The sequence below is a fragment of the Babylonia areolata genome, chromosome 1 (assembly GCF_041734735.1).
Source record: "Babylonia areolata isolate BAREFJ2019XMU chromosome 1, ASM4173473v1, whole genome shotgun sequence".
Taxonomy (NCBI): Eukaryota; Metazoa; Mollusca; class Gastropoda; order Neogastropoda; family Buccinidae; genus Babylonia; species Babylonia areolata.
The window spans coordinates 62,502,168-62,521,380 of record NC_134876.1 but is presented as its reverse complement, the minus strand read 5'-3'; the positions used below and the strand labels follow the sequence as shown (position 1 = coordinate 62,521,380).

Below are 19,213 nucleotides of genomic sequence, written 5' to 3'. Positions count from 1 at the left end.
ATTATACTACTAAACCACAACAAACGCTTAAAAATTAATGAATAAAATGATAATAATAATAATAATAATAATAATAATAATAATGATAAACCTTCTCAATGTGAGTTCAAGGCGCTTCACACACACACACACACACACACACACACACACACACACACACACACACACACACTATCCCCAGCTGGATTAGCGTCCTTAGGAAATAATGAAAACAGACAATGGAGGATGGATCATACTACTAAACCACAGCTAACGCTTAAAAAATTTAATAATTAAAATGATAATGATAATAAACCTCCTCAATGTGAGCTCCGTCAGGGCGCTTCACGCGCGCGGGCGCTCGCACACACACACACACACACACACACACACACACACACACACACACACACACACACACATCCTCAGCTGGGACGTCCATAGGAAATCATGGAAACAGACAATACTGAGAGGATGGATTATACGAAAAAAGAAAACATAACTAACGCTTAATAAAAACAACAGAAAATAAAATAAGGATAAAAAAAAAAGTATCAAGCACCACCAGACGGGCCCTGACATGGAAACCCTCAAAGGAAGGAAAAGACAAAGCGGACCAAGAAACACGAAAAGACCTGTTCGGGCAGACACCAAGAAGATGGGCCTTGCCTGGAGCCAGATAGACGCAAAGGCACAGGATTGGGAATTTCTCTTGTCGACGGTCTATACCCCATCGGGGAGTGAAAGGCCTTGGTAAATAACTGTGGGAGTCGGAATGTGTGGTCGGGATACTCGCTTGTCTTCGTGGATACAAGCAGATCACCATACAATAAAAACAGGTGTCGTCTAAATAAGCAAGCATAAAAATAAAATAAGCTGTAGTGGGTGAAGAGCAGAGAATGAATGACCTGAGTCAGTGAGAGCATGTAAGTTGATTCTTCGGAAATTCTATCTGTCTGTCTCTTGTAAACCACATGTTAAGTAAAATGATTGATGTTAATCTATTCATTTTGATTTAGACATCAGACTGAAACAACAATTTCATTTTCCTCTCTCTCTCTCTCTATCACTCCTATTGAAAGGGGCTGAGGCCTATTCAATAAACTAGTGTCAGTGTTAATGTCTTTTTCTTTCTATCATAATTATATCTTTCTCTGAACTTACGTCCTCAGAAAAGGCTACAGTTGTGCATATATTTTCTCTGTTTACTTCTAATTGTTGTTGTTGTGTATGTGTGCGCGCGCGTACGAACCGCTTCAAAATGTACGTCATACGTTACAGTCGGCTGGGTAAAATTTTAGATACGTCAGTCATTAAATGCTCATACGGTGGCGTTCTTCACGTCAATATGCAACGTATATACCGCCGCGGCCAACAAAAGCAGACCTTGTGGCGACACCAAACGGCTGAAAATCTATCATAATAACACATCATTGATCACTGATGAAAGCGTTTTATGAGACCCACGTCTGTGAGTCCACACCTGATCTTGGGTGCTGGTAGGAGTCACCGACTTTATTGGCTTTTTGCGTGGCGGTGATTCAATAAGCGGCTGAACCTTTTTTCTTTTTTTTCTTCTTTTTTTTTCAAAGCCAGCCACCGTTTGACGTCATCACTGAAGCGTGGTCTTTTGTTCCCCATGGCAGTGGAAAACCAATGGCCGAGTTTGTCTGGGAATGCAGCATATTCACACCAGCCGTTCCGCCGGTAGATTCAAGACCCGTCACAAAAGAACGACCCGGACCCGCGACCTTGCCGGCTGTCCTCATTTGAATTGACGTCACTGCGCTTCCTGTTGTGTGTTCATTGCGGCGGGGTGAGTAGGCCTACGTGAGTTGCATATAATAGAACTATCGGAAATATTGATGGTCACGGCGGTGTAGTTCCATGGCCGCTGACAAAGGCTACGAATATGCGGGTTTCGTGAGGTGGTGATGGTTGTGGTGGTGGTGGAAAAACTTTCGCGGTGAGGGTAGGTAGACCTTTAGGGTCAACGCCGTGCATGGTGTTGTATGTACTCTGTTTATCTATTCCTCTCGCATGCGCACACAAGTGCAGGTTCTTGTGTGGACTCGGATACCATACTAGACATAGGCGCACTAACCCGGTATATACTCGTGCGCGCATGCCAACATGAAACAATTGGAGATATTGCATGCAAGCCTAAATCGCCCAACTGACAAAAATAAAAGATTCTTTATGATGACAGCAAGCAATATCACTCATCATTCTGTGTGTGTGTGTGTGTGTGCCATGTGTGTGTGCGTGCGTGTGTGCTCTTGCACTTCATAACCTGTGTTGTCAAATAGGTGTAATCATTAAACATATTTGCATTCCACCTCGGCTCCTTTGAAACTCTGAAACTTTGAAATACATGGGTAAGTGTGTGTATGTACGTGCTCTAATCACTCTGCTGAAAGAATCGGACATTAAGCACATATTTTCTTACATTCCATTAAAGATTCCAAGCTATTTCCTGACGTATGTGTATGTGCCTTCAAAGAAAGGGAGTGAAGCGCCGGAAATAATGATTATGGCGGTCAAGAAAAGAGGCCCTATCGTAAGATCTGTGTCTGGCTATTTAATACCAGCCATGCTGTTCAGGCTTCCGAAATGAACAGAAAGAAATGTTTGCACCCATAGACACAGACTGTCTTGAGGGACATTGCTCTCTGTGTCACTCTCTGTCTCTCTGAAAAGTATGTCTGTCTCTCATGTGCGTGTTCAGTTTGCAGAGCACGTGATACTGAACTTGCATATGCGCGTCTGCGTCAGACACACACACATGTAAAAACTCGCACACGTGTAAATATGAAGGGGTTGTTTTTGTTTTAATAATTATATGGTTATATACCTGAATCAGAAACAAAATCAGACTTTTTGTCTTAGAACAAACCATATCCCTGTTATTTCGTCCCTGAGTGTGTGTGTGTGTGTGGGAGGGGCGGGGGAGCGTGGGGGAGGGGGGGCATTACATAGGAAGGACATGGGGGGCGGGGGGGGGGGGGGACTTGTATTCGACAAAGCCACGTTGCCTTTAGGCCTGTTGTTATATTTTGTCATCTAACAGCAGTGTTCCTTTACTGATTCGTTTGAAACTGTGTATGGTCTGGGGGGTGGGGGGAATGCGTGCTCCGGTTGTTTAAAATTTTGTGTGTGTGTGTGTTTATTTGTGCGCGTGCGTGTGTTTGTGTGTGTGTGTGTGTGTGTTTATTTGCGCGCGTGCGTACCTGCGTGTGTGCTAAATAAGTCAGCTGGAAAATTCAGACGTAAAAAAAAACCCATACATTTTCTTATATTTCATTAAAAGTTCAAGGTAATTTCATGGCTGCCGTGTTTTCCTCAGAAGAGTGAAGTGAAGTGCCAGAAATGATTACTGCATTCACAAAAAGAGGCCCCATAAAATCTATGTTAGGCTTTTTCACACCTGAGCTCCTGTTAGCCTGTCGTCATAGATAACAGGAACCGTGTGAACTGGTCCATTACTGAGACAGACGTACTGGTGGAAGGTGTGTGTGGGAGGGTAAGGAGGGTTGCGGGGGGCAGAAGGGAGGGGAAGGTTTGGATGAGAGGGATATTCTGCAGCTGTTTGTTCTTGAAATATTATGTCTGGGTCTAAGTTCTTGAAAATACAGGTTCAGACGGAGGAAGCCCAAGAACTCAACGGTCAACGGATGGGGCCAGTGCCATGAACCCCTATGGTGATGGATTCAAGGATGGGTGAGTCCCATTCCAGCGTCTCCGTTTAACTGTCGTGCACTGCAGGTCTTCTGTGATCCGGAGTCAGGTCTAAGTTCAGACAAAGGGGAACATTTACTTGCATCTTCCATCTCCCTATGCAGAGCATTTTTTTAACTCTCAAACAATGGCCATTTCGTGAAACTGAATTATTGCTTTGGGCCGAGCTGACGCATTTTCGATATTTTCAACAAAACAAACCAAAAAATAAAAAAAAATTAAAAAAATGATAATAACTGAAAAAGACTTTCCGTGGCCTGATTCCACATCAGGCAATCAAACGAGGCTACGCTGTGTGATTGAACAAGCGATTCGATTTGACAGGGTTGATTAATTCGATCATGAATTATTCACCGCCTCCCCGCTCTCACACTGTAAAAAATAATAAGTGATAGTGTTTTAATGGGCATACTACAGTGCGTGTATATGTGTGTGTGTGTGTGTGCGTGCGCGCGGGCGGGCGGGCGGGCGGGCGCGACGCCAGTACGCTGTCACGCGTCACTTTTGTATTTGTGTTGACAAATGGGTGGCAATTGTCGCTTGACAGACAGGAGTAGCTTTCCGTGTAGTGGCGGTTACGTTTCAGTGACGAACCGCTGGAGTTCCACCACGCACCCTTAACATCCATTCATGCGTGAGTACCTTGATGTGTGCTGATACTCTTCTTCTCAACAGACAGCTCCAGTCAGCTTCACACCAACTACAACAGAAAAGCAAACGAGAGAGTGGGTAAGCAAAGAAGAGAGAGAGAAAGAAACACGGAGTGATTAATTTTTAACAGCCCCAGTCACGACAAGCGCAAACAAAGTTCACTTCTGATAAAATCCGACTTCAAAATATAATTAAAATAGATATGGATGGTGGAGACTGGCATCATCTCTACACTCAACTAGTACCCAACCATGTCTCTTCCTCCGAAATTTCCCAATCCTTACCCTCAGCATATAAGCTACATCTTCACATACACAACCCTTTTCACGGCTTACTTACTGTACGCAAATACAGACGTATCGTTCCTGTATGAAGAACATTGAACGCCAAGCACATCAGCAAAGGACATATAACTCAGTAAGATACAATAACTAAATAACTGATGTGTGTTTGAGAGAGAGAGATAGATAGACAGAGACTCCGAGTCTCAGAGAGTGCCGGGGAAATGAATGAGAAATAACTGTTCGCAAACGGAACGACAATGTACAATGTCTACAACGAACGACAAATGTGGGTGCAATACAAATCACACCTTTTACTTTCTCCTTTTCCTTTCTAACCCCCCCACCCCCTTGCCCCCCACCCTCCCCCGCCACAACCCACCCCTTACATGCCGATCCTCCTCTCCGCCCTTCCTCCCCCCCTCGCCCCCCCTCAAACCCCCCACGGCCACAAAGGGATCACTTCGATCCCCGCACGCAGGAACTGCCATGGTGACTCTCCTTTGAAGACGACACCTACGTCAGTAAAGCGCATTCCAAAGGTGATTTGCGCGTGTTGTGGCTGATCGATATATCGATCAACATAGCGGACCACGCAACTGTAGTGAATAGCACGATCGATGTAACATAGAAAGAGGAGTAAACAGACAACGTTCACCTTCGGTTACGCACACGCATAGCAGACACCATGAATAAGCGCGAGGAAGCACGTGCGCGCGCGCGCGCACACACACACACACACACACACACACACACACACACACACACACGTGCACGCTTGCACGCTTTACTAACAACAGATCCAAAGCAAACAAAATAAGTTATCCATCAAAACTTGCAGGCTGGTTCAGCTATCATATATACACACATGTATACAGTTTCACTTTGCTTTTCAAGGAGCGTCATAGCGCTCGGACAAATCCATATGCGCTACAAATCATCTGCTAGGTAAATGCCTGACCAGCAGCATAAGCAAACGCGCTCAGTCAGGCCTTGAGTGCATACACATAATCATATTTGTGTACCTATCAGGTCTGTTTTTTTCTACGTAATTTTGCCAGAGGACGACACTCTCGTTGCCATGGGTTCTTTTTCAGTGCGCCAAGTACGTCCTGCATATAGGACGTCGGTTTATCGTCTCGCCAGAATGACCATACGTTCACTTTGATTTTCCGGTCAAACTTCGCCGGAGAAAGGGCGAGAGCGGGATTCGAACCCACACCCTCACGGACCATGTATTGGCAGATGAGCGTCTTAACGATTCTGCCACCTCCCTCCTATACGTGCATACCATCACACTACCACCACTACTACTACTACTAGTATTAATAATAATGATAATAGCATCAACAACAACAACTCAAAGCATACACTGCCCCACGCAATAAGTGCCCGCTGCACAACGTAAAATTCAACTTGCAAAACATGCATTCAAACACCAAAACGATAGCTACCATATGTACAACCCCGTACAGACATCAAAGCAAACATCGAAAGTAAGCTGTACACGAACACATGTAGAAACATCACACGCAACAAAAACTCTCCAAATGCATGGCAGACGTCACAACGCCCAAATGATGCAATCTCACATCACATCACCCGACACCAACATCACAACACTCAAGACTTGACCAGACCACAACACCTTAAAAAAAAACACATATACATATATATAATATGCATGAATTTTTTTTTTTAAGTCCGAATATCCAAAATCAATTGAGTAGGCTATATTTCAACACCCATACGATGCACAACCCATCTATAACACCAAATCAACCTCACTCTCCCTCCGTCCCCTCCACACAACACCTCATCAACACACACATAAAACAGAAACGGTCACACACACACGCACTGTCGCGGCAAGCATCCGAAGATTAAATCAAGGCAGTTTCAGTTTCAGTAGCTCAAGGAGGCGTCACTGCGTTCGGACAAATCCATATACGCTACACCACATCTGCCAAGCAGATGCCTGACCAGCAGCGTAACCCAACGCGCTTAGTCAGGCCTTGAGAAAAAAAAAATAGAGAGAGATAGATAGATAAGCTTACATGAATAAATAAATAATAATTATGATATAAAAAAGGTAGTAGTAATGAAAATAATAATAAAAATACTACTAATAATAAATAAATAAATAAGACAACAATGATGATGAATAAGCAAATAAATGTAAAACATGAAGACACACATTCACACATACACCCACACATGCATAACAGATATGCACCAAACACGCAGTTTCACAGATATGAAAGCACAGTCAAATACATATAAACGTACATGAGCTCCAACACACACACGCGCGCGCGCACACACACACACACACACACACACACACACATTACCCTGCACCTCCTCTACCCCCCTCCTCCACACACTCATTTCTAGTCTATGTATCGCAGCTTCCACGGCACACGCACACACAAACACGCACACACACACACAGATGAACGCTTACTTGTACAAGTACACACACACACGCCCATATCTCCCACCCCCAACCCCACACACATATGTACAAAGATATATATATAATATATACGTTCCAATATCCTGTTGCTCCCACAGTGTAGGCATGCATACACTCACATACCTCATCCTCTACCCCACCTCCTCCCTGCACCCCTACCTCCCCCTCACACATACACACACACACACACACACACACACACACACATGCACAGAACTCTCCTGACACTTGTGTACACTTACACTCTCACGCATGCACAAACGCACTCAAAAACACAGACCCACACATACACACAAACACACACATACACACACGCACAGAGGCTGCCACTGACTGGCCGCAAGAGGGATGGGAAAAGATCTCTGATGCCAAGAACGTGGCGTCTAGTGTGTTGCTCAGTCTATTGTATTTGGAAAAGCCCACAGAGACTGTTCCGTTTTGAAGAAATTTGCGCAATGTTGGTTTGGAAATGATGCCGATATTTGTTTGATTTGCAAAGCATCGTGCTCTACCTTTCATGTTAGACTTATGGCCGCTCCCTCTCTCTGCTTTTATTTCTTTGAGGCGATCGATGGTGTGATGGCCTTGTACCTGTTCTTTTTGATATTCTTTGACTTTTCTGAGGATTTCCGATTTTCCTAGATGTAGGCCGCTCGTTGGTGTTGCGTTACCAGCAAGTCTGTCACCTCGCTCATTTCCCTTAACTCCTGCATGTCCCGGGCAGTATGACCATGTAAGTTTTTTAATCTGGAAGTTGCGCATTGCCTTATGCCACTCTGGGCTTCCCATTCCGTTTTCAATTTTCTGTATGAGGTTCATTGAGTCGGTTAGAATCATGGCATGTTGGTTTCTGGGTGTATGGATGGACGATAGCCACTGGAGGGCACGTGTCACAGCTTCAACTTCCATAGTTAGGCTGGAGGTTGTGACTTTGTAGGCAGCATTCTCTTCCCTAACTGTTTTTCCATTTTGTTTCGCAGTGAATCCCCAACCGGATTGGTCTTTGGTGACTGAGCCATCTGTGTATATGATGATGTCCTCTTCTTTACTGTTTTCTTCTATGAGTAGTTTCACTTCCGCATCAGTTTTGCCCTCTGGCCATTCCCGACAAAGTATTCCTAGAGTGGGTGAAATGGCTGTGTTGAGTAGATGGTTGAGGTTTTCGGGGTTTTTCTCCCATTCTTTTGTTTCTTTCAGGTCTTGTAGTCGGCATACTAGCTGGATTGTGTCTTCTGCTTGCCCCATCCATGATCTTCCTCGTCCTAGACGGCTGCCTTTTGGTTCTTTGACTGCGTCATGCAGTGGGTTTTGAGGGTTTTCTAATGCTTTGAAGTAGGTCTTGACCTGTTCTAACTTGTTTCTGGCCTGCACTGAAGGAAGGTCAAGCAGGTATCGCATGGTTTCTGTGGGCGTGTCTTTTATTGTTCCAAGGATCAGCCTCATAGTTTCATTTTGAACTCTTTCTAATTTTAAGAGGTTGCTTTGAGACGGTGTTGTTAGCCCAAGTCCGTAGTCGATCACACTGAGGACGAGTGATTGGTATAGCAGGAAGAGGTGGCGTTGTTCAATACCTTTGGTTGCCATTGCCTTTAAGACTGAAAGGCCCTTTTTGCATTTGAGAACAGTATTTTCCGTATGTTTTCTGAAGGTCAGCATCCTGTCGAAGTGTATTCCTAGGTAGCATAGGCATTCAGTTTTCTCGATCTGAATCCCATCGAATGACACAGAAGGTGGTGATTTGCTCGCGGTTCTGTTGTTGAGGGTGCACAGCAACGTTTGGGCTTTCGCTGGATTGATGGAAGATCCTGTGTCTTTGCACCATTGAGCAATATTGTTTAGTTGTTTCTGGACGGCTTTAGTTCTTTCCTGAGCATCTTTCGAAGTTTTGAAGACCAGGCCATCATCCGCAAGAGTAAGCACCCGAGCTATTCCATTGTTGTTTAAGTCTGCAAGGCCCTTCGTGTAGACATTGTAGAGGACAGGAGAGAGCGGAGACCCTTGTGGCAGTCCCATGGATAGTTTAGAAGGTGCAGACATCCAATCTCCAAGGCGTAGGCGACGGTTCTTTCCTGAAGCGCTGCTGCTATCCATCTTGTCAGTGTCAAACTTACTCCATACCTTAGTAGCAGCTCCATGAGGTGTGCAAACTGGACTTTATTGTAGGCATCTTCAAGGTCGATTGCTACTGCTAGTGTTTCTTCTTTCCTTTGAAATCCTTCATACACCTCATATGCAAAAGCAGCTGCATTTTCCCATGTGGACTTGCCTGTTCTGTAACCACCTTGATTTGAAGGGAGAATGTGCCTGTGTTCAAGATCCCTTGCAAGTTTCCTGGCTATCATGTGTTCCATGAGCTTTCCAGCAATGTTTTGCATGGTTAGGATCCGGTAGCCGCTTACCTGATGATGGTCCTTTCCTGGTTTTGGTATGGGTTTTAAGAAGCTGTGTGTCCAGTCCTCCGGCACATGTCCATTGTGAAAACTGTTTTGATATAGATTGAAAAGTTTGCTTCTGTCTTCTTCCGATAGTTCCTTGATGTCCGAGTAGCGAACTTTTTCTGGGCCAGGAGCTGATTCTTTCTTGCATTTAGCTATTGCTTCGTTTAGATCATCTATTGTCAAGTCATCATCGGGTCCAGTCTGCATAAGGGTTTGGTTTAACTCCTCAACATATTTCTTTTTCTCATCTAAGTTTCTTTGATCGCTCTGTTGTATGAAACGTTTGAGCAGGGCGGATCCTTTTTCTTCGTTTGTCTTAAGCTTGGTTCCGTCAGTGTCTACCATGTCTGGGGTTGTTGTTGTGCACGTTTTCCCTTCCATGCGACGATAAAATTGCCAGAACTCTGTCAATGTTGAGTCATAACTGAGTGCCTCGCAAAACTGTTTCCACTTGTCATTTTTGGCCTCTTGAGCAATGGTTTCAAACTGTTTAGTTTTTTCTTTCATTTTTGTTTCAATATCTTTGTCCGGAGATGGTTTTGTTCTTTCTTTTTGCCAAAGTTTGACAGCCGCATGTTTTTCTATCCAGGCTCTCTGTGTGTCGGTATTCCACCATGGGGGCTGAATAGTTTGCATCCTGTTCGGTGCCGTTCTTTTGTTTCTTCTGCGTCTTAATTTTTCGATGACGGTTGTCTCTTTGGTTTCATACTGAAATGGATCACGCGGTTTCATACAGCGTTTATCTGACAGTTTCTGTAGACTGAAAACTACCGGGAGGTGGTCACTGCCTTGGTGTGGAAGCGTCTCTGCATTCATTTCTGCTCTGAATTTTGGAGATGTTAGAGCGATGTCGATCACACTGTCACTGTCCCCTTGTCTTGTTGCAAGGCGAGTTGGGGATGTGGTTGTTAATGGGCAAAGAAGAATTTCCCCTATCATTCCTTCAAGTGCGAGTCCTTGTGGGTTGGTGTTCCGCTGGTCCCATAGCTTCGATCTTGCATTGAGGTCTCCACAGGTAATGACTGAGTCTCCAAGTTCGTTCTCTATTTCCTCTAAAAAGGCCCAATCCTCTTTTCTTGTGCAGGTTCCTGGGTGAACATAGGCATTGATGAGCACGATGCTTTTGTGAATTCCGTCAGGTTTTTCGAGACGCACCCCCACTAGTTTACATGAGTTGCTACACCATTTCTCTAGATTTATGGTGGAAACTTTTTTTAGGTTTTTGTTCAGTATGATTGCTACTCCTCTTCCTTCATTCCTTTGAAAGACTGTGAAATTCTCAAAAAGTATTGGTCTGTCTGCACTTGTCAAGGCAGTTTTAAACAGAAGAGTATTTTGGGTAGTTTTGAAGCTGGTAGTAGACTGTAGTGTCTTAATTCATTTGGCAAGGAGTTCCACTGGACAGGGTCTGTGAATGCGGAGGATCTTTGACCGAAGGGACTTAGGAGAATGCGACTTTTTGGTTATAAACGTAGTTGTCTTACTAGAATGTGATGCACGCACCAGCCGCGCACGCGCGCACGCACGCACACACACACACACACACACACACACACACACACACACACTGACACAGACGCTAACACACACACACACACACACACACACACACACACTGCATTCGTACACGGCACTCACGCCGGCACAACAGGCTACATGGGCAGACAGACTTTGTAATACAATGAGTGAAGACTGATGTGTATCAGTGTGTGTTGGGATATTCATTAAGTTCATCCTGAAAATCAACATTCAGAGTCTGTCACAGTCTGTGTGTGCTGGCAGGCCTACAGATACTCTTAATTGTCAGTCACAACTGAAACAACATTGGTACCGTGACTGACGGCCTGAAACCGCTGACACCCAAAGTTCATTCAAGTTGTGAACCGTGTACCATTGGGGCTCAAGTTCAAAATACAATCTGCTGCTTTCTCTCCATCTCTATGTAAGCCGTGTGTAGACTGGCTAAAGTATTGATCTGCTTGGATATTTTATGCTTGTTTTGCACATTTTCAGTCCGGCTTAACCCCATTGAACTTGAATTGTCTATTGCATGTTGGCTTATTAGTTCTTTTTAATTACTGCCTTAATTGTTTTGTCGGTCTTGGACGAGTACGTGAGGGCAAACCAATGTGCGCGCTTGCTTTCATGTTCACTGAGTTCTCTCTCTCCCTCACACACACACACACACACACACACACACACACACATTCAAGCGTGGTCATCTTCAGATTTTGTCACTCAGGGATAAACAAAATTGGAATCACTTGTTGTCCAGCTGAATTAATGAGTGCACGTACTTGTTCATTGTGCGACAGTTTCAAAAATAAATACAGTTTCATCAGTTCAACTTGGGAGTCGTCGGGGTTGGGTGGGGTCGTGGGGGGCATTGAGGGCTGGAGAGACGGGGGGGGGGGGGCGGGGGGGGGGGGCCGCTCAAAAAATGAAAGGGGAAAAAACACATCAAAGATACAACCACTCCTCCTTCACCCACCCAATCTCCCCTTTTACCACTTTCATCTCTTTTTACCCACCACCTTCCATGTCTTCTCATCTCACACGGTCTGCCTCGCTGTCAGCCTGGCTGCCCTGTGAGTACGGGGTGAAAATCATGTGTTTCTCGCGCAAAAGAAAAAAACCCAGCTTGCGCTCGCTCACGCGGTTGCTCTTTTTGCAAGTGGAAGGCCCACGCAAGGGATTCAGCCTCGTTCTCAGATGACAACAGCCAGTATGCTATGGCGGACAGTGACGACTTGCAGTTAGGAACGATGAAAGAAACAGTGAACCTTGTCTTTGAAAATGGAGTGGATAGCTGTGATTCAGCTTCACAAGGAAGCAAAGAGGACTTTGAATATGATCCGCAGTTCGTGGAAGACAGATTTCGGATAGACAGGAAGAAACTGGAAGAAATGATGCAGAGAGGTGAGCTTTACAGTTTACATGCTCTTTTGTTAACTTTTATATTCCAACTTTGTTTTCATACAGTCCTTAGTACAATGTTCAATGCATTCTCGATTTTGTCTTTTGCACGGTGACCTACGAAGCCGGGTGTGCTGTATTCAGGTTCTGTGTGTCGTGTGAACGGTGAAAGTGAGGTGCGTTGTCTCATGACAATAGTCAGCTTCAGTGGTTGAACATCTGATGCTGAGATAAGATTCGAGTGTGAGCGTACTCACTGAGGAATTGGCTTTCAGCAATATATTTTGATTTTTACCCACTTTTAATCAATACAGCAAAAGCGAGTTTATTGTTTGCCAGAAACTTGTACACATTGCAAAATTAAAAATTAAAAAAAAGTTAAAAAGGTTACTGGCGATGTAGTGTATAATATAGTTGAATAGAAAAGTTGGTGTGTGTGTGTGGGGTGGGGGGGGGGGGTTGTTTTTTTTGGGGTTTTTTTTTTTTACAATATTAGTTTTGTGGGGAGGGGGTGGAACTGACCAGGGACTATTTGCTCTCAAAATGACAGCGGTTTGTCTTGGAAAATAACTTTTTCCTTTGTTTCTTTCTTTCTTTCTTTTTCTTTTTTTTTTTTTTTTAAGATAGGGAGAAATGAAACTTAAAATTTTCAACCAAAATGTTATGAAACAAAGAAGGGACTGTGTTAAAAAGCTTCAAAGCGTACCTTGTCCCTATCCTATTTCTACTACTTCCACTACTGTTTTATCAGAAAATGGAGATAATTGTAACTGAAAGTGTTTATTGTCCACTTGTAGACACAAAAACATTTCTTTCTCTTGTTTGTAAGTTTATGATAAAAGAGAAAAGATGAAAATTTATGCATTTTCTTTTTTCTCTAATAACAGATGGGGATCATTTGCATAAACTGTTCATGTGATTTACCCACTAACCCACAAACATGATAGAGCAAAATGATGCTGTTGCCATCTTGTCCCAGAATTTAAATATAAACTATACAAAATGAAAGTAGTGCAAGTGCCTTTGATACTGTTGATTTGTTACTTTTGATAATTCTATGTGTCTTGAGTATGCCTTGAAAGATAATCTTGCACATTTCAGCATTTTTTTTTCTTGCTAAAATCCAGCACAGCTTAAAGTTTGAAGAGAGCAGCTAGAGAATTACAAGAATTGGGCACAGAGCAACAGTGCTTATAGCCATTGTCACTTTGTCAGTGTAACAATTTTTGTTAACTGCAACAGACTTCATTTCCAGCTAATGATTCATTATCACTAAGTTTGGTTGGCCTGGGCCACAGACAGCAATGTATAAAACAAAGTGAAGGGGAAAAAAACAAAAAAACAACATTGCTGATACAAAACACAAACCAGCCAGTCAGTTTAGTCAATCCTCATTGAACTCATCTTTCCCACCCCAGTGGCTTCTCTTTCTAATAATTTGTGACTCATAAAAACACAGTTGATCTTATAGTGTTTATGTTGAGTGAAGTCAGTAATTGAATGAGTGTCAGTGAAGTTCTGAAATATATGCAGAGGTATTGATTTATTTTAACAGCTGTTACAAACTCAATAGACATATTGGGGCTCTGTGCTTGTGTGTATTGTGCCAAAGTGTATTGAGTCTTGGATGTGACACATGTGAAATCATAACTTGGCATGCACATTCATGCTTGCAGAAGCTATGGTTTTTTTCATGTGTAGAACACATAATGTAATGCTGTTGTTTTTTTGTGTGTGGTTTTTTTTTTTTTTTTTTTTTTGGGGGGGGGGGGGGTGTTTGTTTTTAATACTTGATTTCTTTAAACATCTTCAGTTTTCTTTGTTTTTAGTTCCTGGGGATGATTGTGAAAGTGCAGAGGATTTTTTTCAAAGGGTGAGTCTTGGCTTTTTTTAAGCTTTGTGTGTGTGTAGTAGTAGTCTTCAGTTAACGTCTTCCACTTTAAGTGATATTAGACGGAAAAAAAAAAAGAGGGGGGTGGGTTAATGGGAGGAACAGTATTGGGCAGAAGGTGAAGAATAGTTGTGTGTGTGCGCATGTGTGTGTGTGGTGGGGGAATGATACAGAGCATTGGAAAAAATAAAACATTAAAAGGAAGACATAGGCATATAGAAGGAAACGCTAACATCAAACAACTATAACAACGTATAGTGTGTGTGTGCGTGTGTGTGTGTCTTTTTTGATAAACATTTTGAATATAATTTGACCATGTTGATCAATTTTTTTTTTGCCATCCAGATTTTCAAAAAGAATGTGCCAGTATGTTTGTGGTGTGTTTGTGTGTATAATTTGTAGAACTTGTTGCATGATTATTGATGCTTGATTAGTGAAATAATTATAGTTCATACCTCAATCACCTGTCATTTATGAAAATAAAAAGACGGGGAGGGGGCAATGTGTGCCATGTGCTTGAATTGTATCTTATTCAAAATTTCAAATCTTTTTACAATATAGTGAAGGATATGCATAGATTTACAAATTTATTTTAAGCCAGATTTTAGAAGAAAAAAACTTTGAAATTTTTCTAGTTTGTCATGTTTTTTTTTCACAATTTCAGATTATGGATGAAACAAAGACACAAATAACATGGCCATCCAAGTTAAAGATTGGTGCAAAGTCCAAAAAAGGTAAACATGGTCTCTGTCTCTGCTCCAGTCTATCAAGTTTTGACCCATCACTATCTCTGCCATTGTTAGGGGCACTCTGTCATCTTTCGAGGTCATTATTTTCCCCTCCCACCATTTGTGTGTGTGTGAGAGAGAGGGGTGGGGGGTAATGGTGGGAGGTGTTATCTGGAGCTCTCAAGTCTCATTCCTTCCCCCATGTGCTTCATATTGTCACTCTACTCTGTGTTTGCTTATCCATGTTTACCCAAAAATAACATATCAGTGGATGACTGGTTTAAGCACTTTAAAGCTTTACTAGAGAAAGATTTGACTTCTGATAACGATTATGATTTGCCAGAAATAGAAAATGAAGTTATAAACCGCCCTATTTCTCGAGAAGAAGTTCTGATTGCACTTAGAAAAATAAAGAAACGTAAAGCTGCAGGGCCTGATGGTATTATTGGAGAATTGTTGAAAACAGAGTGTGAACAAATTGTAGATTTTCTGGTAAAATTCTTTAATGTTTTATTTGAAAAGGGTATTTTTCCTGAGAATTGGTGTGAATCAATAACTCTTCCACTATATAAGAAAGGTGATATTAATAATATGAATAATTATAGAGGTATTTCACTATCTAATGTCTGTAGTAAGGTGTTTAGTTCAATAATTAATCGTAGACTTCAAGAATATGTAGAATATAATAATACGACAGGTGAGCACCAAGCGGGGTTTAAAAAGGGGTATTCAACAATCGATCATATGTTTACTCTTTTAGCGCTCGTTCAAAAACAATTTTCTTTTAATCGTAAACTTTATGTAGCATTCATTGATTTTGAGAAGGCATTCGATTCCATCAACAGAAACTTACTATGGCCTATCTTAATTAAAAGTGGGATAAGTGGGAAGCTCTATAAATGTGTGAAGAGCATGTACAATGTAGTTAAAACGAAAATAAGGTGTGGCGATAAACTGATTATATTAACTGTACAAGAGGGGTAAAGCAGGGAGATGTATGTAGCCCTATATTGTTTTCATTATTTATAAACGAATTGGCGTTAGATGTAATTGATAAAGGGAGACATGGTGCTAGATTTACTGTGGATTTTATGGAATTGTTCATTTTGCTGCTGGCTGATGATGTAGTTTTGCTCTCAGAGACAGTTGTAGGTTTGCAAACGCAACTAAATAATTTGAAAAATTCAGCAAATGAATTGCAGTTAAAAATTAACATGGATAAAAGTAGTATAATTGTTTTCAGGAAGGGGGGTTATTTAGCATCGAGGGAAAGATGGGTGTATGATGGTATTGTTATGCCTGTTGCTAATGCTTATAAGTATCTTGGGATTATATTTTCTACTCGTTTGAGTTTTGTAGCTGCCTGCAGAGATTTGTCTAGTAAAGCAAAGTATAAGTTACTAAATATTATGAAAAAACTTTTCATGTTAAATAATAATTCTCTAGAGCTTTTTACTAGAGTGTTCGATGCCCAGATTCAGCCCATGGTACAGTATGGGTCAGAGTTATGGGGTTTGGATAAGAATGCTGTTGTGCATTGTGAATCTTTACATTTATTTGGACTTAAAAGGTTTTTGGGTATTGATATGAAAACACCAAACGATTTAGTATATGGAGAAACAAATAGACATCCAGTTTATATAAACTCTGCAATCAGTTGTATTCGCTATTGGCTAAAGCTACTGAAAATGAGTGCAGATCGACTGCCAAGAAAATCGTACAACATGTTATATGACTTAGACTTAAGAGGCAAAAGAAACTGGGTTTCAAACGTACGAATATGTATTTGTGAACTCGGGTTTGGGTATGCTTGGTATTTCCAAAATGTAGGTTTAGATAATGTATTTTTGCAAACTCTTCGCCAGCATATGATAGATTGTAGATGGCAGAGTTGGGAAAACCATATTCAGTCTAGTGAAAGGTTTGGTATATACAGGGGTTATGTTTCTACTCATTTAGTGAAGAATTATCTCTTGTTTAATATGGATAGACATCTCAGATTCATTTTGGCAAGATTTAGACTTGGTATATCGGAAATAAACACTCACAGGTACCGATATAAAAATGTACACAATTCTGATCTCTTTTGTCCATTGTGTAAAGAGTCGATAGAAGATGAAGTACACTTTGTTTTGAAATGCCCCGTTTTGTGTGTTCTTCGTGAAAAATTTATCCCAAAGAAATATTATATATATCCATGTTCATTTCGATTTAATCTGCTGATGGCATCTACAGATGACGGACTTATACGTAATTTGGCTCTATATTTATATAAAGCTTTTCACTTAAGAGATATAATTATGTCGTGATTAATTGCTATAGTTCTGATGACATACACTAATGTTGTTATCGCCCCTCGTTCATATGGGGCTTTGGCCTTAATGAATAAACCATCTGAATCTGAATCTGAATCTGAATCTTATCCATGTTTACATAACCTGCCGGCTTTTTAATCAAGTCATGCCAAAATATGTTAGTTGTCAGGTCAGGGGCATAGCCCTTGCTACTGGTACCATGTAACCCAGTACTACCTGCCGCATGTGAAGTCTCCCAACGACAGACCAGGCAGAGGAGGAAACCTTTCCCAACGGTTATGAAGGCAGAAGAGGATGACCAAAGGGCAGGGGGAGCTCTTATCCTTGTCTGGAGGAAGTCCTAGGAGACGGAACTCTGAAGAAAAATCCTGCACCTGCCAAGGCCAACCAACATGTGGCAGTATCTGCACCTGTGGGACTGTGAGCATCGGTAGGGGAGAGCGGGGAAGGGACTGCACAACTCCTCTTCACTAAAAAATGTCACCAGTGCTGGTTAGGCAACCAGGCTAATGTCGGAACGACGAGCTAGCCCTTCAATACCCAGCTTTCCCAAGCCCAGCGGCGATAAGTGGTAACAGGGACAGGCAGAGGATGCTGCTGGCAGTTCCTAGTCACAACTCTGCATGCAGGCAGCTGTGGGGTGATGGTCATCGGCCGTAGACTGGGGCAGATGCGGCACCCTTATCCTCCCACAGTGTCAGAGCAGCCCTTTTTAGGGACAGCACTGCTCTCCCCACATGGGGAAGGGGAGATAAAAGGATCCTTAAACAAAGCCTACCTGTTACCTAGTTTGAAACCGCACCTATTTGGACATCCAACACTAGCGGTTGAAAACAACAGAGGAAAAGAACCAGGAGGCATGCCCTGACTCTGGGTGCCTGGAATGTTCGCACCCTTCTAGACAGACAACAGACCAGAAAGGCGCACAGCACTCATTGCTAGAATGCTTGATCACTACCAGGTGGACATAGCAGCCCTGAGCAAAACCAGGTTTTCTGGTGAAACAGAGCTGGAGGAAGTTGGAGGGGGTTACACCTTCTACTGCATTGGGAAGCCAGATGGAACCCCAAGAACCTCGGGCATGGGCTTTGCCATACGAACCAAACATGCATGACAGCTTGACAGCCTTCCACGTGGGATAAATGATAGGCTGATGACCCTGCGTCTGAAGCTGTCCGAGGATCGTTTCTCCACAGTCATCAGCTGCTATGCCCTGATGATGACCAACCCTGATGACATCAAAGAAGCTTTCTACAAGCTCAGCCGCACCATTTCAGTGGTAGACAGAAAGGACATGCTGATCATCCTTGGATTTCGGTGCTCGCGTTAGTGTGGACTTCTCGGGCCAAAAGTCCTAGGATAGCACAGCACTGGCAAGTGCAACTCCAACGGACTGCTTTTGTTCTCGCTCTATGCACAGTATGGACTGACCATCACCAACACCCTCTTCCAACAAGCGGACAAGTACGAGAACACATGAATGCTCCCCTGCTCCAAGCAATGGCACATGCTGGACTGTGTGATTGTCCGGCAGAGGGATAGAGGTGATGTTTCCATTACACCCTGCATGAGAGGAGCAGTCTGTTGGTCAGACCATCGCCTGGTACACGGCAAGATGAACATCAGACTTGCACGCAAGCTCCAGCCAGCCAGGCAGAAACCCCCTAGGAAGCTGAACATCCACCGCCTCCCTATCACCAAGGACATGCTGCAACAGCAAATCGAAGCAGCTCTCCAAGAAATTCCTGCATTGACTGATGGAGAAGAGGTATGGAGCACCTTTAGAGATGCTGTGTA

At 42.8% G+C, this 19,213-nt stretch overlaps 1 protein-coding gene across 1 annotated transcript in view; it reads left to right on the top strand.

The window, feature by feature from the left end:
- The first annotated feature begins 10,398 nt into the window (after positions 1–10,398).
- Positions 10,399–19,213, top strand: part of LOC143285225 (protein bicaudal C homolog 1-like) — a 33,662-nt gene continuing 24,847 nt past the window's right edge. Inside the window, exons 1-4 of the mRNA XM_076592477.1 lie at positions 10,399–10,581; positions 12,242–12,485; positions 14,312–14,355; positions 15,038–15,107. Coding sequence (XP_076448592.1) covers positions 10,414–10,581; positions 12,242–12,485; positions 14,312–14,355; positions 15,038–15,107 — 526 coding nt within the window. The 5' untranslated portion in view covers positions 10,399–10,413. The remainder of the gene's footprint in view (positions 10,582–12,241; positions 12,486–14,311; positions 14,356–15,037; positions 15,108–19,213) is intronic.